Genomic DNA, 27,950 nt, shown 5'->3' on the forward strand with positions numbered 1-27,950 from the left:
GCGTCGTTAGATTTTTCTGGAACGAGGGACAAAGAGCCGCGGTGAAATCCGAATATCTCGAGCCACGGAGCGGAACGCTGAACTCGTTGAGCGTAGGTTATGCATATAGGAGGAATATGCAGCGCGCTTCGTCATTCTCGATCTTGTATGTAAAGGCGCATGTACCGTATCCACGTCGAATATCGCGGGCAACACCAAAATGGCGCTGCTGAAGTTTCATCCCGTCGTCTGGATAACGTTCAGATATTCCCCAATTTCGCCGTGACAAATTTTACTCTTCCGCCAAGGATCCATTCTTCGTGCATCCCGAACCTGCGCCTCTCCCCTGAACATTCCTCGATCATCGTGCCTGGAAAATATCCACGCTCGAATTATACGGATATCGGAGCTCGCACACCGTCGCGGTTCCCGATATTTCGTCGAACGGGAAATTGGTCTCGCGGATCGACGAACATATACGTTTTTATCCATAATTAATTTCAACGTGGATGTCAAATCAAGCTCTATTGGCCCAGTTTATACGATCAATCGTACACGAACAAATATCATTTTCATAATCCCTCCTGTTATCGACGTTTCGATTCCATTCAACTCTGATCACTTGTATCGAGAGCCAACGGGTCAATTATTTCCCATTGATGTATCCGCTGATATTTATGGATGGCGTTGAATTGAAAATCGTCGAGAAAACTCTTTCAAATATTACACATAAATTATAGTATTCGTTTAAAGTTTTAATCCTCTCTCTCGTAAAAATGTCAGGAGTCGCCTCTCCGACGGCTCCGTTTCTAAATTATTTTTGTAATTAGCAATCCGTGTCGTTTCGATCGAATTTATCTCGTCAGCGGATTAACGTAGCAAGATTCAAACCGGAGAAAATGTTGCTCTCGTAGAAACGCCGCCAGCGGTCACGCGGACGCAAAAACGGTCTCCGTTTTCAAACGCACAAGCTCTCACAAATTCGCACCGGCGCGACGATACTTTACACGGTTACGCGTTCCGTGCGTCGCATATAATTATTCTGCGTCGATTTACGTCGAAGTTAATCGGCTGTCGCGACTGTTTGGTGCTGCCGGATTCGAATACGGTAGGATTTTCGCGTAGCGAGCGTTAAAAGTTCGCTAACGTTCGCAATCGTTTTCACGATTTTGGGGGAGAACACTCGGATACGCGCGTCGCGCAATTATGGAATCCGGCTCGAACGCAGGGGAGGAAGTAATTTGTCTCTCCGCGATATAAAAGCGGAAATATTCGTTTCCCTATGGCGCCCCTCTGGATCGTTGGAGATAATCGCGGCTGGGTGAAATCAATTGGCAGCGTTCTAGAGAGATGTCTTTGAAAGAAGACGCGAGAAACCGAAGCGGTGCGCGGCTAGCAACGGCGAGAAAAAAGGGTCAGGGTGGAAGGTGGTTCGGAGGGAGAGAATTATTCAAATCGTCGACGGAAGAGTCCTTCGGGAATACCGCGTGCCACTTTGAAGCCGACGGTTCCTTTAAGGCTTTCTTGCCTCTTGTCTTACCCAGGATTCTCGGGAAGTCAAAGGAATTCGCAGCGAAAGTGAGAGAATTGGGAAAATAGAGAGAGCGGGTGTCGGATAGACAAAAAGACGCCCCGGATCTGTCCGACGATATCGATGCCTCGACGAAATATTAATTCCGCGGCTCTATTTTCGTTAGACGACGTCGTAAAGCATCTGTCCACCTTTCGTAATAAATGTCTTCTAACGACCTCTCGAGCACGGATTTTCATCGCGTCAAAGAAACGTTTCCTCAATAAACGGTTTTCGTTGACTTCTTGCGACTGACGGCTGAAAATAAACCGCTCTTATTCTCAGTCCGTTTATAATTCGAGGTAGGACAATCTACCTCCCGTCGGGCCGTCGATACAATTTTTAATTAAAACGTCGATAGTCGCGTCGCGAAGGCACCGTTTACCGCGTCGTTTCCGAGTTTCCAAAGTGGCCGTGTCCGCGCAGCGTTGGCATCGTTTTAAGAGAAGGCTCGCTAAATCAGCGCGAGCAGGATCCGTCGCGATCGATGAAAACCGCGAGAACGAAGGGTTTCGTAGGAGGACAACGGCTCCTTCCGCGGATACGTGTCGGGATTCTTGGATCCGCGAGTACAGAGCTGAAAGGCGAGGAGTCGAAATGTTTTACATCAGTCGGGACGACTTGATATGGTTACTCGCGCGAGACTCTGCCGCGAAAGCAGCTTAAAGATAAAGTCGATTATACTTTGGAAAGGTTGATGCATCCGCGCGCCACTGTCGCGGACACACCGCGTCTCTCGGAGATGCTTCATATCCACTTTTCTTCTCGTCCCGCTTTTCTCGGAATCGCGATTCCATTCTTTTGGAATGTCCCTTGGGCGAGGAGTCGATTCGAGAACGTAAAAAAGACGGGTATTCCCTTCTTTGTCTATATTTTTTCATTTATCTACGCGTCACGTCACCCTTTCTTTTTTTCCATGTTTAGAGAGCGATGGAACACAAATGGAATTCCATTTAGAGAACATCCGCTCTAGCGCGGGAAAGACTATTGCGCGTTGCACTCGGTGCTTTATACTTTTAGCCAGCATTAAATTGTCAACCGATTTGCATAGTATATCGATAGTAATCGCATCGAATGCAAGCCGTGCAACGCAAATTTCCAGAATTCAATGAAGTACAGTTTGCATGTTATTCCCCCGGTTACATCTACGCTATACACAAGCTCGATAACTTTGCCTGGCTTTTAAACACGCGAATCCGATTTCTCTTTCGAATTTACAGGATCTGCACGCGGGGCATAACATTATGTTATGTATTAACGGATAGAATATTTACCGTACCCACCCTTTACGAGCGCATAAAGGATCTAATTTATTCGTCCAGCAGTTTGTACAGCGTTAATTTTAAAGATCAAAAGTGGAAGAGCATTATTAAACAAGAAAATTGCGGCGTTCTCGATGCGGTGAATGCTACCGATAGATTATTTAGAATATAGGCAATTTTGAATAGATTGAAACGTGTACTTACCCGTTAAACGTGAAAAGCTGCGCGATGCTTCGATATACTGAGCGGATAATGAAAAGAACGAGTACTTTGGTTTCTGGTTTTATTCGTACAGTTCTAGATAATGTATCACAATAAGGGACTCATGAAAAATGTACAATAACGCGGACAGAAAACACATTCCCGGGAAACCGAAAGGAAGGACCAACCATCTATAACAATTCCTCGCCGGACATTTATTCTTTAATTGACAATTGTCCTCTCCGATGCGACGAAATGAACGATCGCCGAGATCCGCCGATCTTTTTTTTTTTGTTTTTTACAAGTTAAAACACAATCTATACTTACATATTAAATGTAGCAACATTTAGAGTAACGCTACGCAGCGAGTTTACGATGCACATTAAAAGCGATTTTCGGTTTCTCGTTTTATTTATTTCTCTGTCGTTGGGGTTTACCGGACAAAATGGCGGCACGCGCGTTCCATTTTTCATTTCTCCAAGATAATTTGGAATTTTCCAATACGCAAGCGTCGAAGACGGAAACCGCTAATTTTCACAGAAAGCATATGAATATATATATATATATATATGCGTCTGCTTTCTGTGAAAATTATATATATATATAATATATATATAAATGTTCCTCGGTGAATATCCACCCCAAGAGAGAAGCAATGACAAAAACTCGACGGGAAACGTCGAAATTGATTACATATGTTTAAACGGTGCGGAGTTTATTCAACGGAATATGAATAGCAAAGCGTATTTAAATTCAACAAAAGGATAATTTAATAAACACGCAGAACGGTTTGTTAAAAAGGGATTTCATTTTTCAGCGGGATATCGCTACGGTTCAGCGAGCAAGGATTATTGAAATATATTTTGCAATGGGGGCGTTTTTCCATGGGGATTCGTTTTTACATGCTATGCGCATTTCTGAAACCTAAACGTTGTTGAAACCAAACGCAGAACGGTTCGTTAAAAAGGGATTTCATTTTTCACCGGGATATCGCTACGGTTCAACGAGCAAGGATTATTGAAATATATTTTGCCATGGGAGCGTTTTTCCATGGGGATTCGTTTTTACATGCTCTGCGCATTTCTGAAACGTAAACGTTGTAAAAGATATCCGGGGAAAATTTTGCCGTGTCTGAAAATAGGAAGCAACTTGATAGCAGTCGACTGGATTAAAAGAATCCATCACAGTGGAATGGAACAATTTATCACGAAATGCAATCCGACGGCTATTTACGTCAATGTCAAAACGGATGAGCGAAGCGATAGAAGACAAACACGGTTGTTCGCATTATTAATTTCAACATATCGTTGGACAAATCTCCCTCTTTCTCGAGTCACCTTTGGCAAATAAAAAACATCCAGCGCGTGCCACTGTTTCGTTCGGGACTGCATCTTCCTCTTCGGAATTTATGCTAAATGGGATTTCTTTGCTCTCTTACGCTTAATCTCTGAATCGTGCAACGATTTTCTTGTTCGTAATAGGCTCGTTCAACTCGTCGAAGTCTGTTCTATCGAAGCGTGAACGAAATTCTTTGGATACTTTCGCCGTCGACGTAAATATTTTTGCTAGCGTATCGATGTTTTAGAATTTCACGCGTTCGTGTCCCGTTCAACGTTCCGAACGTGTGCGTCCAATTATCCGTACTCGTTCGAAAGCGATAGAAAACGGACGCGACGGCGAGAAGCGTTAAAGATTTATCAACGCGTTCCCGACGAATCGATTAACGAAATACAAAGTTTATCGGCTGGACACCGAGGTGTCCCATAGAAAAGGAGGCCCGTACGAAATTTAAAAAGCAACCGCTCGAATGGTTTCGCGAGAAGGAAGACGGAGAAGATGGGGGCAGGAGGGATTAAGCGTGGGAAGAAGGTGGATAAGAAGAAGGGTGTTAGGCTGCTCGTCGATCGCACGTGTTGTCTCGTAACTTCACGTTTGTTTACAATTACGTACGTACGCCGTAGTTAATCTAAGCGGGTTACACTTTCGTTTATGTATATTTATTTACAGGAACACGGTGAACGTTGCCGGCCACAAGGTTCATTCCATCGGGAACCGCGTCTACTAAATTCGTCCCCTACTCTTTCGCCCGTCTCGACGGTAATAATCGACGAGAATACACGATTCCTTTCTCGCGAGAGGCTCGGTTTCGTGGCGAGCAGTTGGCGGGATTGCTTACGATGGGCGAAACCCTAGGTTTCGAATAAATCTGAAGTTTGCCGATATGTCTATCTCGTTTCCTCTTTTGAACATTTTCCAAAGAAGGAAACGAGACAAACACATCGGCAAACTTCAGATTTATTCGAAGCCTAGGGTTTCGCCCATCTCTGCTTTTCGGCCGTTTTTCGGTAAACCTCGTCCAGCCTGCCCGTAGCCAACCTGACCTACCTGGAGACTCAGGACCGTGCCACCGTCACCGATATCTCGCGAACAACCTGTTACTCTGGAATCCCCCTTAAAAATAGTATGTTCGCGAGGTCCCGGCCAAGTGACACGGTCCCGAGCCTCGGACGGGATCGAAAACGGTTTACTGAGAAACGGCCGAAAAGTGCAGATCTTGGCGAGCATTGGCCTACGAGATACGAGACTTACCGCGACATAATTAATTATCGTTAAGCCCTTTTTACGACTAGAGTATCTCCTCGTCTTCCGATCTTCCTCTCGTCGCGCGATCTTGGTCGCTTGGTAACGCGCGCACGGCAAACGAAACGTACACTGACTCGTCTAGATCGTGGTAAATCACGATCCAAAGGAGGCTGCGAGACATTTGTCTAGCTAGCGTGCGAATAATCGTCGTGTTTCGCACCGACATCGAACACCGGTGCCCGTTTCCTTTACGAATCGAATGCTGTCGATCGTTTCCTTCCTTTTGTCTGTTACGCGACTTCCTTTGCGGGAAGCAGCTTCTCTAGGAAAAACAAGTGGAAACGAAGCGACGTACCTGAAATTCGAGCAGGAAATTTGGAAAATTCGTTCGAACACTTGGACGTTCGCGGTTCTATTCCAGGGTGCCTGTTCGCTCGTCACCAAACTTCTGGTATCGATTAAGAGATTCTCTCGGTTTGATTCGTTATTGCGGGAAATGTGCGCGATCTTGATTCGCAGGCAGTGTACGCGTATACGAGCGTAACATGTATATGTATATGTGTGTACGAGTCGCGTATTTGGCACTTGTTACGTGATCGATTATTTACACAGACTCGCAACCAGATCGTATCGAAACGCATCGAGGGAACGACGCGACGTAACACGAAGCGATCGACGCCAGTCGTCGCGACGCTTCGATACGAGCGATCGACGCGGACTCTCGTTTCTCTCTTTTACCCCTCGTGTATTTATAATGTTTATACAATGAACCCGGAACTGAAATTTATACACCGAGCTATTTACAGTTTCCTCGCAGCACCTCGAGGACGAACAAAACGAGAATTCGGAGCTGACGTCCGTCCGTCTTTTCGTTCCTCCGCTTTCGTTCCCTCTCCGTTCCTCGTCGTTCCGGCGCTTACGCTCGTTTTGTTCGTCGGGCGCCGTTTGTTCTTGGACTCGTTGGCCGATTAACGCTAAAATTTATAAACCTCCGTTCGCCTCCGTTGAGCACCGAAAGTGTTACTTACTTCATGCAATCCTTACGCAAACGTTCGATATATAATATAATGATACATTAACGTGTAAGCGATAATACTTTCAACATGTTTCACGATACGCTCGTCGGTGGATCGGGGCAGTTGCTGATCGCGAATCGTTTATTCGCGCGTACCTTCGCGAGGGGAGCCGCATTCCACGGGTCGCAAACGGTATCGCTTAACACGTTCGCGCCGGCGTTGCTATTTCTGTTTCTCCGATGGAGCGGCGCGGTGGTACACGCCATCTGATAGACGCTTGAGCCACCGACGTCACGTACCGGCGTGAACGTGTTAAAGAAATGTACGTAGATAGACCGAAAGGAAACTCGTCGACTTTCGAGAGCCTGCGATACGGCACGTGCAACTTCTCAAACGAATAAGAAAGAAATCACTACTGGACAGAGTATACCAACAAACAGAATAAATAAATACACGGAAGCTGTCCCCATCATCGGGGGTTCAATATGATCCTAACCGATTGATACGCTTTTTCCGACTGCTTTTCTCCTCGGAAGCTCGAGGCGTTCCCACGAAGTCGGTCGATGCGAATTCGAAAGCCCGGAGAGCTCTCGGGGATCAACGTGGTCTGATACGGCCGTGAAATAAATTTGCCAAGTTCGCGGAAAAGTTGGCTCGTGCCGATGAAGTTCCGACCGGCGGGTATCGATCATCCCGGTGCTGCATCGTGCGGCCTTTAAATCGACGCGAAGACGAAGCGGCGATCTTTCGCGTTTAAATCAAACTTTCCGATTAGGCGAACGCTCCGTGTACGCCCCTGGAAAACTTAAACGATACGAACGTACATCTCCGGGAAACTCCTCTTACGCGATACGGGAGACGTTGACAAACGTCCGCGACGCAGATTTCTTTCCAGCGTCTGAGTCTCCGTCGTGGACGTAAACGAACAGACTACACAGCGTGCCTCTAACGGGGTCAAACATCGACGAGAGAATTCCGCTTACCCAGACAGGGAAAGCAGCTTGCGCCAAGTCGCAGTTTACGCGTCTACATATTAAATGCCTGATCGTCGTTGACTCGGTGGGTTGGTCCACGCTCGATTGGGGGTTCGCACGCGAACTTGGGTTAGGTGAACGATGTTGGAATGCAACGATCGCCACTTTCGGGTCTTGAGTAAAAGGGTCTGTTTTTCCTTGAAGCAGAAAGAGGGCTGGAGTCCTAGCAGGGACAGAAAGCGACGATCCTCAGTCCGTCGAAATAAGTCAAGCGGTACGGGTCGTCGTGAATTTCGGACACCTTTCCTTTGACATTCTTATATACATTGTGATCCTTTAGAAAATAAAGTTTATAAAAAAGTACAATTCTAACAAACGATCCCAGAAAATGAAACTTTGGAAAAACGTTCAAGGTAACTATCGCCGATAAAGTATCGCTCGAAGACGTCTAATTTCTTCTCGAAGAGACAATGTCTTATTAAAAAAAAAAAAAAAGGAGGGAAGAGAGAACTATAATTTTGTTAAACGTCGGGGACAGGTATAATCGAGGTATCGGGTGGGTATCGGGTGGGTATCGAGTGGGAGGGATGCTAAAGTAAAATTCTTAACCGTCTGATATTTAATATCAACGACAGGCTGCATTGTGCCAGGGGCGTACCGGCAAGATTTATCGCGTTATTTCCCGATAGGTGCACGGGAAAGCCAGTTTTGTCGTAGCAATCTGGCAATTATGAGCCAGCCGTGGGGTCCGTTGTAAAAGTCTCGGTCCGCGGCCCGTCGACCTCGTCCCGTCGTAACTCAGGACAATAGGTGTCCTACCGTGGGCGGCGGCGGAGGTGGTAAATCGGAGGTCGGGCAATGTTTGGCCAGCTACGTGGTGCTCTCGCCGCGATAACCGGCAATACTTTTACGGCCGTCACCCTATTATGAACGGGCCGTGTTAAACGAGGCGGGAAAAGCTCGCAAGTACATCGCAAAGTGATGATACAGACTGTGTATAACAGGATCTCTCCACCCACGACCTGTTCCTCTCTCCCGGCACCCTTCTCTGCCCCCAACCCTCGTCCCCATAGTCGTTCCCACATTTACCCGTTGCCCGACTGGCCTGCCCGTGACTCTCGCTGCGACGGGGACACTTTTAAAATGCTCGCGTCGAGTCGCGCCCCCGCGTTTCTCGACGATAAGGATCGACAAGGGTCACGCTCGAGGCGTGCTTCCGATTTGAATACTTGGAAATCACAGGGGATGCAACAGTTTCGATCCGGCTGTTTCCATTCGTTTCCGGCCTTTTGTTTTTAGAAATTAATCGTTGGAATGCAACGATTGCCACTTTCGAGTCTCGAGGAAACGAGTCTAGCAGGGACGGAAAGCGACGATCCTCAGTCCGTCGAAATAAGTCAAGCGGTACGGGGTCGTCGTGAATTTCGGACATCTTTCCTCTAACATTCTTATATATGTTGTAATCCTTTAGAAAATAAAGCTTATAAAAATACAATTCTAACATTAATTATATTAAACTGGGATTAACGATACCACTGTCGTTATGTTCGTCATAATCGCGCATCGAAGTCTCCCGTGCCAATTACGTCCGACCATGTCGGGCCTGTACTGCTTCACGCGTTCAAATACTCGCGACGAGCCATCCAGATTTCCCACCTATGGGAACTCTCGTAAACAAATATTTGTCGACACCTCGCGTATTCCGTTTACTCGTGGATATTCGAAACGAAAGGCGCCTTTGAGAGTATCGGTTATTTTATTTTAATAAGGAGAACGAACGTGCGGAATCGACTGGACTGGTGACGGCTTAAGATCGACCGATTGAAACCATAAATGAATTTTTGGATTCGAATTGGAAGATTCGTGTCAGCTACCCCTCATTTCCGGTTCTCACAGGAGTTCTGGAACACGCCGTAGAGCAGTGTAAACAACGATCGAAGCTGCGCGTTTGGAATGATTTCCGCGTCGAATAAAAACGTCGAAAAGTTTGAACGAGGCGCCGACGAATGGAAGTCTATCGAGCTGTAAAAAAAATCGGACGACTGAATTACACGACGAGCAACGGGAGAAATCAGAAGGAGAAATCATTGGAAAAGCAACAGATTGGACAGTACTTTCGCGGCAGAGCATTCGGCCGCGAACCGGAAGCGTTAAACCGGACGAGAAAAGCTCGCGGACGGTAACACAGATTATGTATAACAGGATCCGATTCTGACCGTCCCATCGTTCCGTCTCTAATCTCCGATCCCGTATAGCGCTGGTCTCGTCGGATTCCGCTCTGTTACGTTTCTCCTAAGTATTATTATGCTGATTCATGCGCCAGCCCCGAAAATCACTATCATGCAAATACGTTTACGTCGGCCACGCAATTTAAATCGATCCTTTTGTTCCCGACCTTTCGGAGTGCCGACAATTTTCGTGTCCGATCGAGCGAGCCGCATTGTTCGCGAATAGTCCAACGATTAAATCCACCGAAGGAGGCGGAACGAATCCCCAGTCGTCCCGAGAAAAAAAAGAAAAGAAAAAGAAAACCGTGGACCGATTTCTTTTCCGTTCCCGCGAGTCGCTCGTCTTTTCTCTGGTTTTACGTCAGCATTTTTGATCCGCAATGGAACGGAGGCTGGTTATTTCGTCGGTTAACGAGAACTTTCCAACGTCCCTCCCTTTCTTTCTTCGCCTACCCTGCCCCCTCGTAACCGTACTTCACCCCCGCGCGAAACTTTCTTCAGCCTTTTGAGACTACCTCGACGGAATCTCACCGGTATCGCGCGGCAACAGTGAATACTTTAAAGTTTCGACCCTCTCCGTACCAAAGAAAGAAAATAAATTCCGCGGGAAACGCGGATCTTTGATCGTTGCACGTGCACCGCCGGCTTTTCCACGGCTTCGAATTTTCGCGTTTCGTCTCGCTCGAATTTCACGGCTACGATCACTCGCGAGCGCCGTGGATAATCATTTTTACGGTCCAAGGCGATATCGATAGACCCGTGCTTTCCTTTTACGTCGCTAATTTTAAATTCGTTCCGTTCGAAAAGTTCCACGTGACGCGCGATGGTTATTTTATGGCCGGGGATCCCGTCGGTGCTATCGTTGGACTTTTACCGCCGTCCCTTGGAACGGAACGAACCGGATAAATGGCGTTCCCCGTCGTGCGGCGAAACAACAGCGGTATTAATTGCACGTACTTCCCATGATATTTACACGATGAAACGTGTACACGTCGCTACAAGTATGGAAATTTATAAAACGGAATATAATGGCTTATCGAAGTCTGCCGTGCGTTTTGTGTCTGATCTATGCCGGACCTATACGACTTGACGCGTTTAAATACTTCACGGGTTTAAATACTTCACGGGTTGTACGAGTGAACCGATGAAACTGTTTTGAATCGGTACCGGTTGGCTGAAAAATCAACGCGTCAAAAACGAATGAACAAATGGACAAAGAAGTATCTGTACAATGAACGAAACAATGTTTATAAAAAAAAAAAAGAAAACAAAAATTGAAGAGAAGTGAAAACGCGAGTCGCGTGAAAATAACGGATAAATAAACACAGAAACACTTATCGAATTAACAGAATAATATTTACCAACAAATTTGAAAGGGAAATAAAAACGTGCCTCGAAATTAGTATTCGATTTCCATTTAACCGTGACAAAGAGGGCTGGGGTGGGGGGAACGGAATTCCGAAACCGGTACAAGCCGTTCAGGAATTTTAATCTTGCCTTTTTTTTTTTTTTCAGGGCAACGGTACGTAACTCGAAAACCAGGATTCACGAGCGGTCGTTTGTCTTGGCACGGTTGTCGTTCGGGCTGTTCCAATTTTCTGCTTATTAATCGTAACGCGCGTTAGAGTCGACGCTCGCGTAGCTCGTTTTCGAATTCGAATTTGGATACGGACCGCGTTTCGGTTTACTCTGCGACGCGTGCAGGTCGTCGCTAGCCGCGGAAGATGACGTTCCGACGATCTCTCCCCGTCGAGACGAATGGTATAAAATTTAATAGCGGCTGCGGTAATTGAAGATTAATTAGAGGCCCGGAAAATCGATGCTCGAGACAAGATCTAATGCGAGGATAGAATAGAGACACGTGTCGAGGCTGGATCTAGGTTAAGTTTGGGGACTTTGTAACGACGACGGAGATACAATATTATCTACTTACGGACCAATTTACGTAACCCCGATTCTTTGGCGCGTCGAGCACCTCCGCTCCGCGCAGACCGATAGTTTTCAAACTATCTCCTACGCCCTGGTTTCGCGTAAATTCCAAAATCTCTGTTCTCCTTCTCCCCCGTACACCGAAAACCCTAATAAAACTCTAATAAAACTTTTCTGCTTAAACCATGGAAAGTTAATTTTACGAGGTGTCCTATATTCATTCGTTGGCTCGCGTAGCTTCGATCGAGCGGTAGATCAACGGCGACGAAGCATCTATTGACTTGCTAATTACGCGCAATCCGGTTGAAATACAGCAACGGCTGGTATCCGAATAAAATAATCCGTGGGCTGCGTGCTCGAAGACTAGACGGTACACGCCGTTATCCGGTCGCGCATCTAAATAGGGAGCGTGTATTCTATCGGCGCGTGTACGCGGGAACACAGCCGTGGCGTGTAACGACGTCACCGAGCAGTATCTCTGTTACGCCTGGCTTGCCGTGGACTGTGGCCGCTCACGCATCGCTTAACATAATCCCCCATCCGACCAGGACTACATAGATTACGGAATGATACCTCTGAAACGCGCACAATTATATTGGCGTGAGATATTTCGGCCGTGCGCGCTGTTTCGTGGTCCGAATCTGAATGGGGCCCTCCAGTCCGCAACGCCGGAATTTCTGTCGGGTTTGGCACACGGATAAATATCGAAAACTGCTGGCCTAATTCGCGATTCCGTTCAAATGCTAATTCGCGATCAGCGAGCCGCGAGAGAGCCGTCGAGGCGATCGCTCCGTTTTCTCAATTTCGAATCGGTGGACCACGCGCGAAACCGATTTTCGGCTGGTCCAACGATCCCGTCCGCTTCACGCTTCGTCGCCAAGTATATCTCTGCCAACATTTACTAGATCCGCACCATTCGAGGCTCCATCGGTGTATCATTTTAATCCCGAGCAAACCGACAACGCCGTTTTTCCCTAAAATGGAGGCCTGAACTTGCACCCGAAAGCCTCAGCCACTATCAACCGTCGAAAACTCGGGACGCAAAAAGCCTCGAATAGTCTGGCCCGTACAGAAGCACGTGTACATCCCCGATCAGAAGTACGTGGACGCTTCCTTGACAGAAATAAATATCTAATAAAAGTTGCGAATCTATTAATATCAATTATACCATTTACGTTTCGATACGTTCATGTTGCATTAGCGAATATATTTGATTAAGTTTTTTTTAACATAGAATATGTTTCACTTGGATGGTTTCCGACGAAAAGAGTGACGCGCTAGTGTGAAACTATCCTGAAACATATTCTATGTATGACATTCGGTGCGTTAAAATTTGTTGATATCACATTAGTAATGATAAAAAATACTACAGAGCTAATACTACATAATGTCAACATTTCTTTTACCAAACTTGGATACTATTAATTTCATCATTGTATCCGAATTAATATTATCTATAAATGTTTTTGATATATTGAACATTCTTCCTAAACTTTTCTATCTAAACGACCCCAAAGTTCCGTTATAAAATTGAATATGGCAGTCGAGACATTTAATGTTGTTAAATACACGTCCGATATAGAATTTAGCAACAAAAGTAGTATAGTAATAATTTGCGGTGTATATGAATTGTTCATTGAAGGTAGTAAGTGTCCACTTATTTATGAACGAGGGTGTACGTCCGTGTACCGGCGAGGGATGAGACGGGGACGTACGGTCGGTGGAAGGGATGCAGCGAACTCGTAATTTCAGCCGTGGCGCGAAGAAGGGTGTGCATAAGCGGATAGAACAAACAAGGGAAAAAGAAGAACAATCAGATGTACGAGGGCACCTTCCTCGCTTCGGGTGAACCGGTGTAGCGTGCTCGGTGACCGAAACAAGGTTTACAAATTTCGTTTCATCCCCGAGTAATACCCCGAAGGAATTCTCTGTATCGCGCATCCGCAGATTACACAGGTTGGGTCACCGTAACTTGCTAACTGAAATAACTTGCTTATTTTTCACGGGGCGAACAAACTTTCAGGGGGAGAAACGCGCCACCGTCCAGCGGGACGCGTAAGATAGCTCGAAAGCAATTTTTGATCGAAACGAGAATTTCGAAAACGAGACGCCCTCGAATGTTTCAAAGTAGGCATGTAAATAGAGAACGTTTCTTGATTAAATCGCCGCATGTTATGGCAATTATGCTGGACAGACCGTACCGAGAATTATAAATGTAGTTGTTCGCTCTATTTCGTGGGCCGAATTCCGATGAGTTTATCGTTTGGTCGCGTTAAAGCGGAAATTTCGGCGCGCAGCGCAACGGCGACGCATTCGGTCGAAAGATAAATTCAAAACTGACGTTCTAATTCGAGATGTAATTTAAATGCTAATTTCAAAATAGAAAATTCCTCGGCGCTCGAACAGTCGCAGTCTCCGCAGAACGTCCGCGTCGTTCATCTTTCATCCGTTGCTCATCGTCCGAGCGTCCGTTTTTTTCCCCTGTCTCTCTCTCTCTCTCTCTCTCTCTCTTTTTTTTTGTTTCTTTGTAACTCGACGTTTTCCAGGAATCTTTTACTCGCGGATCTGGTATTCCGAAAAGATACAGCTGCCGCTGGTTTCGCCGATAAAGAGGAACTTTTCAATCTCGAACCGAGCCAACTTTCCAGCTGCGAGACTTTCCAACCGAATGGTACTTTATCGAAGCCCTTTTCGCGCGATCGAAACTTTTCATGCTGGCTTCTCTGAGCCCCTCGCGTGACCGACGAACGGAGTCATCCGAATCAGACACACAAATGGTTTCTACCGATTCGATGGAAGAATTACGCGCTGACCGGTGTATAACCTTTTCACGACGGCGCACAGTGGAATACAAAGCTGTTGAGAATAACCAGCATATTCTTGTAAAGCAGTTATCGCTTTATTGGCACAGGTAACTGATCGCTAGGACGACAGGGATGTCGCGACTCTTGGGTACACATGCCCACGTTGCACCCCGGGGGCCTCCCTAATACTCTCGTTCCGATTGATCAGGCTTTTCTGTTCATCATTCCCCGAACCACTCCTTTTAAGGACCTTCAACATTTTTTGCGACACCCTGTATACTTACGTCTAAACTCTCTCGTGTTTATTTAACGAATAAATGTTCGACAAAAGTTTTCTGGATGGCGGGGGCGAAAGGCATATCAATTAAGAGAAACTCGTTAAAGAGGATAGTATTGACGGTACGAACCGAATAAAATGATCCGAAATTTTTGTTCCCCCTCGGGAGAAACCGCCCTCGTTCCAGTGTGCGACGCGCGGGGCGGCTACCGGAAATATCATATTCCTGATAAAATCGTTGTAATTTTCAACGTCGGGTACCGTTTTAATTATAATTGTCGAGGCTCCGTGAAATTGAATTACAGCTAAAACGCGCAGGCGATTATTAATATTTGCGGTACGATCGCGAATCGTTATTTCGAATTTGAATACGCAGCCAATCTTGACGTCCGGTTCGACGCGTTTCGATTAACGATCGTCCCTACGACGCGTTTACGGGGGAGCGAGTTTAATGTCTTCTGTGTCTTCTTTCGGTAATTAATTCGGGCCCGTAGCGTGTTTTAATTTAGCCCGACGCTGCCTTGTTTATCGCAGGCGTCGCGTAGCCGATATCGTAAAACGTAATTACGCGTCGCGTACCGATTACGCACGATCGGTAATGGAAAGTTTCGTAATTAGAGGGAACCGGATGATTAATACGCTCGCGTTGGAAATCATAGTAATTTTGGTCTTTGACGAGCTGGCGCGTGCACGACGCAACCCCCGCGAAACGTTTCAGCGGACATCTTTAGCGTGGCACGAGTTTGAAAACGGTGGTTTCGTTCGATTCTGATTTTACGCGTCGCCGTGAATTTTTAACGAATTCCGAGCCGACCGTTTCGTTAAACAATTGCGTTAAAAAACAAAGCAAAAAAAAAACTGGCTGAAACGCTTTCAGTGGGAAAATTTTCGTCGAGTAGCAATCGAAATGAAAAATATTAATTCGAGTCGGCGCGACGTTTTCCATTAATTGTGGCCCGAATTTGATGTCGCGCTACGAACAAACACCGGGAAGCTCGCGTCACGAAGGATCGTGTATGGAATCGCGAATCACCCGGACGAGGATGCTGTTTTGAGAAACGAGAATAAAATTCTCGATCGCACCCCTTTCTCTCCATTTGGTCGAGCAACATTTCGATAATTGGATTTCCCATGGTTTGGTCCGTAGTTCAAAAATATTACGGTTATCTGCGTCGCTACCATGATTCCGCGAGGACGAAAGCGTGCTCGCACCATTTTTCACGTGCCGAAGCATTAATCAAATCAGCCCCTCTTCCGTCTCCCTGCCCCAGGGGATCGTCTACTCGAATGCTACTTTCTGGTCGGTTGAAAAGTCGCTTCCACGAGATACCATTCGGACGATTCTTCTTACGCAGACTACGCGCGTTACCAGCATCCCGAAACGTTCCCGTTTCATCGTCGGATCGTCCCGATTTCTTTCTCTCTACCGTAAAGCGTTATACCTTTGATGCTTTCCCCTTTAAATTATTCGACTAGCACCGAACTCGAAGTTGCACGCGTTCCTCTACTCGTCACTGAAATTAAAAACGAAGACCTCTCGATGCCACTGACAAATATCGTTGCATTAATTTCCCTTTAATCGCGTCGATTAGCCGCACGATCGCGGCTGAATGTCATACAGTAATATTGCTTCTAACGCGGGGAATACACCATTCATACATCATTACTTCCCACAAATAGTTCACCAAGATAATTCGCTTCGCTAATAAATATCTGACGCTAATTATCCGATGGCAGCCGATACGTAATTCAATTACGCTAATTAATGTTCGATTGCGATTAACAATCCAATTAAGGGTACACACCAGCTCGAACAAATAATTTCGTGTGTTCCCGCTAATGCATCCTGCGAAACCGCCGATGCGATTTTTCCATGGAAGACCACGAATGCGATTCTGTAACGGTCTCGAACGTAAGAAAACGTAAGAAAATTTTCCTAGAATCGTCGCGGAAACAACGAACAAATTATCCATTCGCGGAACACGTACGTGCAAAAAATGATCGATACATTAAACTGCCCCGTGTCATCGATGTATCTCACGTTCGATGTACTAAGAGCGTACTTTCACGGTACATCGTACGTTCGAATGCGGCTCCGCTGGGAGAAGAGCGGAATGGAATGGTACGCGGGTCGCGACAGAATGTCCTAGGTGAACACGGACCACGTTTCATGGAGGTCGCGTCCTAATTCCCCGTTTGGGGCACGTATGGGGGCATATAGGGCCCCGTGAGGATGTACTGCACCGCCACCACCATCAGCTGCGGGGCGCTCCATCTGATGATGTACGCGCTTCCTGAAACAGAAATGCATTTTCCACGTTACTCTCGGTTGCCTTATGCATCCGCAACCCTAAGTGCTACGCTATCCCGTGGTAAAATGACGCCGGGGCCGCGCGAGTGTGGCTGAGCGGCTATGCGTTGCGGTTACACGATATGTAAGAAGAAGGAGAGCAGAAATTTGGCTTGGACGCGTTCAGCTGAGAGAATGTCTCTCGAGGCGGGAAAAGTATCGCTGACGCTTATTATTAACAGAACTTTTTAGTACAAAATACAAAGGTATTATATATATAATAATTCGCGAAGCTGGAAAATCCTAATTCTCGTTTCTGTTTGCTTATACGTAGTACCCTTATTTTGAATATATATATATATGTTATATGTTATACTACGTATAAGGAAACAGAAACGAGAATTACGATTTTCCAGCTTCGCGAATCGTGTTCTGTATATCGTGGCTCGCCATCGGCCTACTTGTAAATCTGGCTGTATTAACGAAGTGCCATATTCTTGTCGCGGTAATTAAGGGGGTATAAGAACTATAAAAAAATTGTTGTCTTAAAAAAGGATTAATTAAAAGAACAAAACAAGAAAATATCCTTTTTCATCTTTCTGACTGCGACTAACCCTTCGAGTGTCAAAATGGAATCTCCTCCGAGCGCTCCGCATTGAAAATTTCGCGCGGTCGAATTACGCTTTACGAATTGCGTATCGTGCGTGCGAATTATAGGGGCACGCTTGGTACCTTCGTAGGAAATTACACGATGCGTCCAGGTGCCGGGTCCCTTGCTCGCTCGACGATGCCGTTTCTTACGTTCCCGGAGCAGAGCGTCGATTCTGTTTATATCGGAGGATTTTTTTTGAAAAAATGCTTCCCAGGCAGAAGTTTCGCGCAGCGTTCAGAATCTAGATTAACATTTAAGAGAGCACATTTTCGAAATACTTGGCGCACCAGGAGCATACGTGCAACGTTCCGACTAAAACTTGTCGAGGAAAACTCGTACAAGCGAGAAGCGGAGTTTCAAGCGGAACTTTTCGTCTAAAGTCCCACGGGTGTTTCCTTTTACGCTATCTCTGATCTAAAGCTCGCTCAAGCTACGGCAAAGATCTCGTCGCTGTTCCTACAAGTACACCATTCCTCTATGCATCGACCGAGTCTTTTCTCTAACGTCAATGTCACGCTCGAAACTTTCTCGCGTAGGAATTGGCGATTGTCGGTAAAACTCTTCTTTCCCTTCCTTCGTCTATTTCCGTGCAAACATACGTCAAACATCGGTCAACGTATCCGAAAGGTTGGAAGGATGTCGAGCACAAAGGCCGCGTTTCGGGCTTACAGTAAAAACTGGATAAGTGGAAGAAAATCGGAACCCGAACATATCGCAGTTATCCAGTCGTTGTCCTGTTTGTTGCTAATTTCTGCGCTTCTTTCACGGAGAAAAGAAGCAAACGAAGCAGGCAGGTAATTCGCGCAAACTGTCACGAGCTGGTGGTAGCGGATGGAAAGTTTTCCTGCTCGAATATCACGGTGGTTTCGACGAAGGGTCACGAAATCAAAGTTACCGAGAGAAGCTCCCGCCTTCTGCATCGCGAATTACCTGTCAGCTTGACTGCGAGTCCTTCCGTGTTTCTGTTTATCGCGGTATACAGAGGCGCGCTGGATCTGGGTTTCGCGCAACCGAACAGACGACGAGAAGGAACGAAAAAGGCACGTCGAGACGTGTGTTTTTGCTCCCCAGATTGTGCACCGTCTGTCTCATTTGCGTTCAGAAGTTGGAACATCTGTCGCGCTTCGTTTCCTCGACGATGCCGGGCGCGGATAAATAAACAAAACCTGCTGTCAAGCTTAATCGTGCGCGCAACGTACTCCTTTTGTATTTTTAATAGATCTCGAAGCTCTGGGAGAAAGTTTCCTCTAACGTTTCGAGAATGGATGCTCTCCTCCCGTTTGCTGCATGTTGGAGTTTTGCGAGAAACAAACTAGTATAATTTCAAGGTTTCACCGCGCCTTTGTTCGAGACCTTTCGTTCGATCATTCTGCCGAACTCAACTGTTTCGGTCGTTATTGTTACGCAGAGGGCAAATTTAGTTGTATATTGCCTCTGTGGAGGACATAAAACCCGACTATTTACCGTGTCCTATTTACCGAAATATCCAATACCGCGAATGATAACCTAAAACGAACGCGTAGGCCTCGAAACAAAATTTCGACAAGCTGTACCTCGATACTCTTGATCTCTAGAATTGGCAACGCTCGAATCCTCGAGAATCTCGAGTCGCTCTGCTCCCGAGAGGAATTAACCGCTGGCAATTTTGAAACGTTGCGACGGTAACTTATTACATCGCGAATCCGTATCCGGTGGTCGTCGGAGCGTACCAAAATAGGGTTATAAATAATCCAAGGTCTCCTAGATGGGCCAAGAGAGATACATTGGATAAATAACGTCAAGCAGATTCATCTTTCGGTGGCCAACTCGCCGATGAAAAATGTCAAATTGGATCCTTTCGACCAAAGGCCTCGGTAAGACTTTTATTTGCATCCCGGTATGATTTATCCTCGATCTGCATCACGTTCTGCATGCGGCGCGTTCCATTCGCGAATCGCGCTGGTGGAAGATACGCTTCCGTTCACGAGTCGTGGGATTCTTGTCCATCTCGAGCAAAATGATGGTAGAGTATAATAGATGTATTACCGAGAATAAGACTAGGGTTCGTCGAGTTGATTGTTTCGAAAGACACTCGGTTTTGGGTGGTGTCGAGGTACAAGCTTCTCCAGTGTCCGATGACTTATAGTTTGGAGTGTATATTTTCCACGTTTCCCGTGGTGGGTTTTGGCAGACTTGGGAGAACGAGGGAAAGGGGACAAAGGACGAGGGATAAATGGAGGAAACGAAAGGCACGAATAGACGAAATGGGAAAAGCATCGAGCTCGATGAGAGAATAAAACGAAATAGGAGGGAACCGAAACGTGCGAAGGATGGAAATGGTGGAAGGGTACCGATGGAAACAAACGAACACGGAAGAAAATAGCGTATGGATAGGGGAGAAAGAGGGGAAACCGGACTCCGTTGGTTCTTATCGCGGATGGAAGCTGGCGGTGTTACGAATTACTCGCTATCGCGACCAATATGTCAAGTCGTAAGAACGTCGACGAGTCAAGCGTTATATCGTGGAATAAAATGGCCCGTGGCGTGTGCGAGCGTGGGCGGGCTACGCTATGAAATATCGTCCGTCGGGCAACCGGGCCAGGACGCGATATACGTATTATTGGCACTTTGCTTCCGGCAGAATTATGTATTTTTCATACCGCATGTCCGACGGCTCGTTCACGAATGCAAAGTAACATGATTCAAGATGACGACGACGACGACGACGACGTAAACTCGATGCTCGGTCGTAAGATAGAGAGGCGACGTCGATCGGAAGGTTCTCGCTAAATCGGAAAGCGTCACGGTGAATTTTAATGCGAAGCCGCGATATCGACAGCCGTCGCCCCGAGCCACGACCGACCATCGAATCCTACAATCCCTCCACTCCTATGTGTTTATTTATTTATTTATGTCGACGTGACGACGGTATGGTACTCTTTGACGGAAGAATACAATTAAGGGAGAGAGCAAAGGAAAAAGTATACGCGGACGATAAAAACGATAACGCGCAATTCGCGTCGCGACGTACTTATAGCTCACTTTTCGAGTCCAAGCGGCGATGGAAAATTCACGCGAGACTTTTATTCATGAATGATAAATGAGTTGATCGCGTCTGATTGACGTGACTTTGCTTCGATTTTCGAGGCCACCGAGAGTTGCAAAGGTTCTCGGTTAATCCGGATGCATGCTGGTGAATTTTAATATAATGTCTCGATATCGACAGGTGTCGACGCGTCTCCGTCGAGGCAATTTTTCGATGGCGCCGACCGTCGGCGCGTATTTGTTATCGTCGCTATCAATCCGTCTGTTTTACTCTGTTGCGCTCGTACGTTTTCCCGTTACGTCACCTATTTGACGCTCATGGTCGCCTTTAAAAGTCCCTTAACGACACATTATGTTTTCCCTATCGAAATGTTTTAACGCAGAGGCAAACGAAGCAGTGGAAAAATGTAGGAAACCGATCGATTCGAGCGTAACCACAATTTTATGTTCTTCGTTCCGTGTATTTCTCTCGCGAAATTGATTGCGGCAAATGAAATTTTATACACCGATTCCCTCGTTTCTTGCATCCTCGGTCGCTTCGATTTTAAAACGTCGAAAAGTGGGTGAGAAATTGGGAAAAGAAGCGGATCGATCGGGCCATCGATTTACGTCGAATCGCGCCCCTATCACGCACCTCGTTTTTTTTTTTGATCCATTAAAGCCACGGTCGAACTTCCTTATCCCTAATTTAATCAAGGATAAGGAAGACCCGGGCTCGTAGCCTCGACGGCAAACATTTTTATCGCTCGACACCGGTTCGCTTTCTCGCCTCTTCCCTCGTACACTTTTTATCTTCGACGAAAATTCGCGATGGAATAATACGGAGCCGAATCTTATTTTCTCGCGATGCATTAGCGCGCTCCCCTTCTTCGACTTCTCATCACGGGGTATCGCAACCCTTAACAAGATTCTGGATTCTGGAAGTTACTCGAAGCCCTAATTGGGAAATCGTAGGCGTTTATATTGGCCGTAGAGTCGGCGATCCGTCAGCTTTAAGAGACAAGACGAGGCCAGTTATAACGTTCGACGAGCGCGGGAAACGAGGTCGAAGGGAATAAGAAGGTTATCGAGTTATCGGTTATATATCGGCGACAGATAGATAGATAGATAGATAGATAGATAGATAGGTAGACAGAGGGAGAGAGAAAGAGTGACAAAGCGGGGGTGGATGCGCACGAGGAAAAGAGAGGGACGAAGAACGGAGGTTGATCTCTCTAAAGTGCCTCGGCACTTGCCGCACGTGCAATTTGCGACGTCTAAAGTTACTTCTAACGTGCTGTTGTTTTAATGGCCGCAGACGCTATCGGCAGCGATCGAGTCAGCACAATTTTCCCCGCGACTCTTCTCGATGCAGGGAGATTCTCTGTCGGGGGAGGAGAGAACGGGGCGCGTCGGATTTTCGCTAATATTTTCGTGCTAACCCGAGACGAGAAAATACCGTGTCGTTGATAAAACGTGCGCGGGTGAAAATTAATAGGATAACTCGGCGAGGCGTCGCGCGGGAACGAGACGGAGCATAATTTTTGTTGGACGGCTTTTCGCGGTTGTCTCAAAGTTTGCTGGAATTTTCTAGTCGTTGATTGCGAGAAGTCAGCACCTCTACCGAAAACGTTAAGATCGAATTGCAGCGCAAATGAAACGAGCGTTTAAGAATATTCAACAACGATAAGAAACGTTCAATAGGAGAAATGTCACTTTGTCGTTTCAATTTTGTACGAAACGAATCCGAGGGTAGAATATCTCCCGAACCGCGTGGCTTTTGAGATACGGTAAAAACTGGATAAGTGAAAGAAAATCGGGATCCAAACATTGCATTTATCCAGTCGAGTTTTTTATTCTGTAAACGACTGTACAGGGACTGTATGTATAAGTTTGGGTAATATGTGTGGTGGGAGAGCCTCGTGCTCTCTCATAAATAGGAACAGCGAGAGAGGAGAAGGAAGGACAGAGAAAGATTACGAGAGAGTTCGGAAGGTGTGTGATTGCGAGTCGACGTGCGTGTCGAGTGTGATCATTGCGATTATATTTTGCGACTATAATTTGAGATTTAGAGAAATATACTGTGTTTGTGGCTAAAAGGAGGACAATTAAAGTGTATCTTATTTATAAAGAAAACCTTACAATTCTATGTTTACATTTGACTCGAGTCAAGGGAACCCGTCAGTAGTGAGGATAATCATCTTGTATTTAACCAGTCAATCCTGTCTTGCACTTATCTAGTCTTTACTGTATTCGGTCGAGACCACGTTACGCACGCGAGGCTCGTTCTTTCGTCTCCGTTTCGGCGTCCCCCAAGGTGTCTTTAGTCTTTCCCTCGGAAAAGAAAGGAACCGTGATCTCGTGTTCGTTCCCACGTATCGTCCACGCATTCATTTATCACCCTTATATCCTCTTTTCCCTCCTCGCTGGCTATACGTGTCGGGGGCTAAACGTGGCATTTGTACAGGGGCTTTTTCGGCTCGTCGACGCGTATATTACATGTGCGAAGGCTAGGATCACGTGGATTCAGCGGAGGAGGGACCTCCATTGACCCTTTTATTCTCCTCGCGGAAATTACCTCCGGACGAGTTTCTCGACTTTCGTTTTTTTTTTTCTCCTTCGCGTGTCCTGTTTAGCCGTTTCCCACCGTCGCGCACGCGTCCCCTCTTGCAGCAGAGCTTTTCCGAGACGGAGATTTCCTTCGAACGATATTAGGTTCCCGGGCCCCTAAGAGAAATATTCCTCGCAAATTACGTCCGCGAAGAACGAGATTTTATTATCCGCGACGCGTATTCGGTCTCCCAGGTCCATTCACCAAAGGCATTTTTCTCCATTTCGGTTGGTCTGGTTCCGTCTCGTGGAAAGGAATGATTCTCTTCGAAAATAGTTGGGGAGCACGGTTACTTCGACTCTCGAGTCGTCGTAAAGAGTAAAGATAATAGTGAGAGAGAGGATACCCATAAAAATGGCAAAGGAACAAACATTACACGAGAAGTCTTATCGTTTCGACAGCAGGACATGGATCTTTGATATCGTTTGCTTACCCTGAAACACAGGGTGCGGTCTGGAATATTTCAGTACCGTCTGTTCGAACCCTGTGTATTCAACTTCGAAACAGCGCGGATGCCAGCGAGTGTTTACTCGTACAAATTTTCTTCACATAATTCGCGACAACAAAGACTAATAGCCGCGTCGTTCACCGGCTCGTTTATCACACGCGTGGGTATAACGTGACTTAATGCACCGCTTGGACAGCGCAAACACGGTGCCGAATTACAGAACAACCGATAGCTGTTCACCGTTGGCGCCTCGGGTTCGTCGAAGCGGTCTTTTTCGTCGAGTTATTGGTCTCGCACGTGCGAGTCCGCGCGAGAAATGGCTTTTCACGTTTCGATAAGGCAAGGTCCGGGCGTTTATTAGAAACACGTCCGAGAAATTCTGCGCTGGGTATCGCGAGAGAAGTCGGGAGGATTCGATACACTCGAGCGTGAAAGAGGCGAACATCGGGGGCGTTTTCAGCGCTATCTCAAAGTCGCCACCGTCCTCGAGTCATAGAGCGGCAGCGTAGCGAAGAAGCAATCGAGGATACCTTTGGTAATGTCGTATCGTTGTTTCCATTCGATGAAATCCAATCGACGGAACGTACACGACGCCGCGGGAATCGTCTAGTCTCGATAAGAAAGCGGCTTTCCGCGCGATGCGTGGCGCAGCCCGTGCCCTCTCCTTTTCTCTCAATTTTCCGGTTTCTTTCGGGGGACAAGAAGGCAGAGGCAAACGGAGGAAGCGGAGCCCGTAAAATCGGCCAGAAGCGTTCCTTTTCCGACGCGTCACTCGATCGCTACTTGGCGAGCTGGAGGGAAAATGGAAATGGGATTTCGAAACGCAAGAACATTTTTCCGGCCTGTTGAGGATAAACTGGAATGAATGTACCGGCTGCGAAGAGCGAGCCCGGGAGCAGTTGGAACGAACCGGGGACGACGGGGAACGCGGCTTGGGCGTTTCGAGGCTCGTTTCACGTCGCGAATGCTCTCGGAAGTGGGCCTCTCGCGGCTAGGGCGGGGTGCGACGAGCAAACACGAAGCCACTCCAGTCGAGCAACCCTCGCGACGGACCGAGTCAAACGCGTCTTTTGCCCTGTACTGCCTAGCCACCTCGGCTTCGCAAGAATGCGCGTCGCGTCTTCTCCGATCCTCTTCCGTTTTTTTCGGGAGAAGGACGAGCGCAGCCGAGCGAATTTTTGTTTCGCGCCTCGGCGGGCAAAATTCCCGACTTTAGTTTTTTAACCGACCCTCGACGCCGAACGTTTCCGCAACCCCGTCCGAAGCTCCGTTTAAACCAGGCTCGCGCTCTGTTGAGATTCGTGACGCTGGAGGCTACGTGGTATTATTATTATTATCATCATCGCTGCTGCATTCCTCCGTCAAGTGTTACCGAGTTAGATCGGAGTTTCGTGGTACGCGAGGTGTACAACACGAGAACCGTTCGCTCGTCTCTGGAATCGCTACGCTAAACATTGTTTCCCACAGTATCACGCGGTGAATCTTTAGCGATAAGACGTGGGAAGCGCGTACGCGATTCTTCGGCAATGGCTCGCAAACAACAGAGAAGAGAAAGTTCCGCGTCGGTTCGTTAATTGTCACTCGTTTCCCGTCGCGAATTAAATATCGGGGCCACGGAGAGTGTTCGCGTCTGGTTGTTTCAACATCTTCCGTCGACGGTTGCTCTTTATCCACGATTTTTCGGTGGAAACGTTTGACGATTTTCCTACCTCCTCGTACATCCGCAAACAGCCTCGTTTGCTCGACGTTACGCCCTCGTTGCTGTAACATAATTCCCGTTTGATGCGGAAAGAGGGGCCTTCAACGGAAGAGCCGCTTAATATCGCTCTGGTGCGTTATACATTGCACACGGCGCACAAATATGGATGCGCGTTATGGCTGTTATATGCTGCCGCTCGCAACAAGATCGACGCGAATTCTTTACCCTAATTTTCTCCGTTTCGATACGCTATTCGTTTCAAATCCGCGAGAGATCTCCCCCTTCGAACCAAACGATCATTCTTCCCTCTCCTCGTTCCCTGCACTCGTCAACGAGCAACGCGAAATTCTACGGTCGGTCTCATAAATATTCGTACCCTGTTTGGACCGATCCCGATGAAAACGGTTTCCCACGTTTCCAGCAGGTAGAACAAAAACGAGAGAAGAGATGTTGGATCGGACGCGGTCTGTGATGTAAAACAGCTTGTACGCGGTACACTTGTGTTCGCACTTTCGTGCGCGTTTATTCGTAATAAAGTATTAGGTTATCACGAACGTTTCTTTCGCGAGTTGCACTCGATTATTTTACGTGGTCGTGTTTATATAAATAGGCAGTCTAATTTCATAGATGTTCGTGTTGTAACAGTAATGCAGCAAAATGAATCGTGCGCGATTCAGTAATGTAACATAAAACATAAAATATTTATGTATATATTAATTATTAATAAAACGAAAGAAACTTTCGGGACAACCTAATAATTTAAGTCTAACGCGAAAGAGTTGTTTTAGATTGCTCGAGGCGATAACGCTGTAATTCCCGTGGATAAGTCAAGCCAAATGGAATAATAATAATAATAATACTTTATTTACGGGCAATCTGTCCCTTGATATAAAGTACAATGTAATAACAATGACAAAAAAAAAAACAATGGAGATGATCACAGAATGTTATAATGTAACGTGTTCAAACTAGATTGCGCATCCGCAAAATTACAACGACTGATCTTTTAAATGCCAAAGGTGAGTCACGAAAAAGAATAAAAAATTTAACTGGAAATATCAAAGTTATCATTTAATTCGGACAAATTCCTTCAATGAACACAGAGGGTACGAATATTTTTATAGAACCGACCGTATGTTTCGTTAGTGAATTTTTTATCAAAACGTCCAACACGAATTTTTTAACGAAAGCTTTTCTCGGCTCCCTTTAATTTTCCCTGGAATCGATGACTCGTTACGGAATCTCCGCTTGACGAGACTAAATTATTTGAATAGTACGTCTCTCGTCGTGCCATGAATTGGTAACGACCTATATTTATAATGGGATTCGACAGCCTCGATGGCGAACCAGCGCCGGTCATGATCGATGCAGACCGTACTGTAACGACTGTTTCTGCGGCAAGGATCACGACCACGCTGCTCCCAATGACGAACACAGCTACAGCGTCGTGTCACATTTGGAATACGGTTGAACGCGCGATGAGTCTTGTTCGTGTTATTCGTTCGATCCACTCATCGATCTTCCTTTCGCTTTTCTCACGATGGAGTAAATGAATCGTAGCGACATCTTCGTCGCTACCAGGCCTCCGCTTTCTAATTTCGTTTTTCGTTTCCTATTGTATCAATTTGTCAGGTAGGTCCCAGGCGTTCGAGCCTGCCGAGGACATTTGGCGACCAAATGTGCGAACTTGGGTTTTTCCCGGACTCGCTGTCCGTGTCCCGAACCAGGCATGAATTCCGGCAGGACACGGCAGTCGTCAGTCAGTAACGAACGAGTAGCGAGCCACGACCGTGAGCGAAACGTATAGAACGCACGGCTCGCGTTTTCCTGCAACGGATATTTATGCGTAACCAATAAACACTCTTGCTTCGTCGAGTTTAATCGTGGGAGTTTAATCTCCGCTCATTTTAGGATCCTGTACAACGACACCTCTAGTCGTTCGTTCCTTTTAAAGACATCGCGAGAACCTTATCGAAACCTAAACTTTCGTATCTAAACTCTTCCGATGAATTTGCGAGCGCGATCAGCATCGTCGCGAGCAGGGAGGTCGGCGTCGCGTCGCGTTGCGGCGTCGAACGTGACGCAGAAGTCACGTAGCGACGCGGGTCTGCGCTACCAACAGGACCGTCTCGAGAACTTTCCGCGGCCTGGGACCGGCTTCGGCAAAGTAAGGACATTAGCATAGCGTTTGCCTGCTGACAATTTACCGAATTAAGCGCTCGCTGGAGAACGAACGCGCGCGTAACGCGCTCGGGAAAAGCCGAGGGGGGTGGCGAAGACGACGGCGGAGGCCGCTGGAAATGGCCGAGCAGGGACGAGCTTTGCGTCGCGGACGGAGCCACTGAAAAGCTGAAACTGGAAACTCGAAAACCAGCAACGGTCGCTGGTGAAAAAAAAAGGGGAGAAGACAAAGAGAAGTAGAGG

General features: G+C 46.8%; 1 protein-coding gene across 1 annotated transcript in view; it reads right to left on the bottom strand.

The window, feature by feature from the left end:
- Positions 1-13,240: 13,240 nt before the first annotated feature.
- LOC128880867 (lachesin-like) overlaps positions 13,241-27,950 on the bottom strand; it is a 208,049-nt gene continuing 193,339 nt past the window's right edge. Inside the window, exon 10 of the mRNA XM_054131600.1 lies at positions 13,241-17,117. Coding sequence (XP_053987575.1) covers positions 17,008-17,117 — 110 coding nt within the window. The 3' untranslated portion in view covers positions 13,241-17,007. The remainder of the gene's footprint in view (positions 17,118-27,950) is intronic.

The sequence above is a fragment of the Hylaeus volcanicus genome, chromosome 1, assembly GCF_026283585.1.
Source record: "Hylaeus volcanicus isolate JK05 chromosome 1, UHH_iyHylVolc1.0_haploid, whole genome shotgun sequence".
NCBI classification, from domain to species: Eukaryota; Metazoa; Arthropoda; class Insecta; order Hymenoptera; family Colletidae; genus Hylaeus; species Hylaeus volcanicus.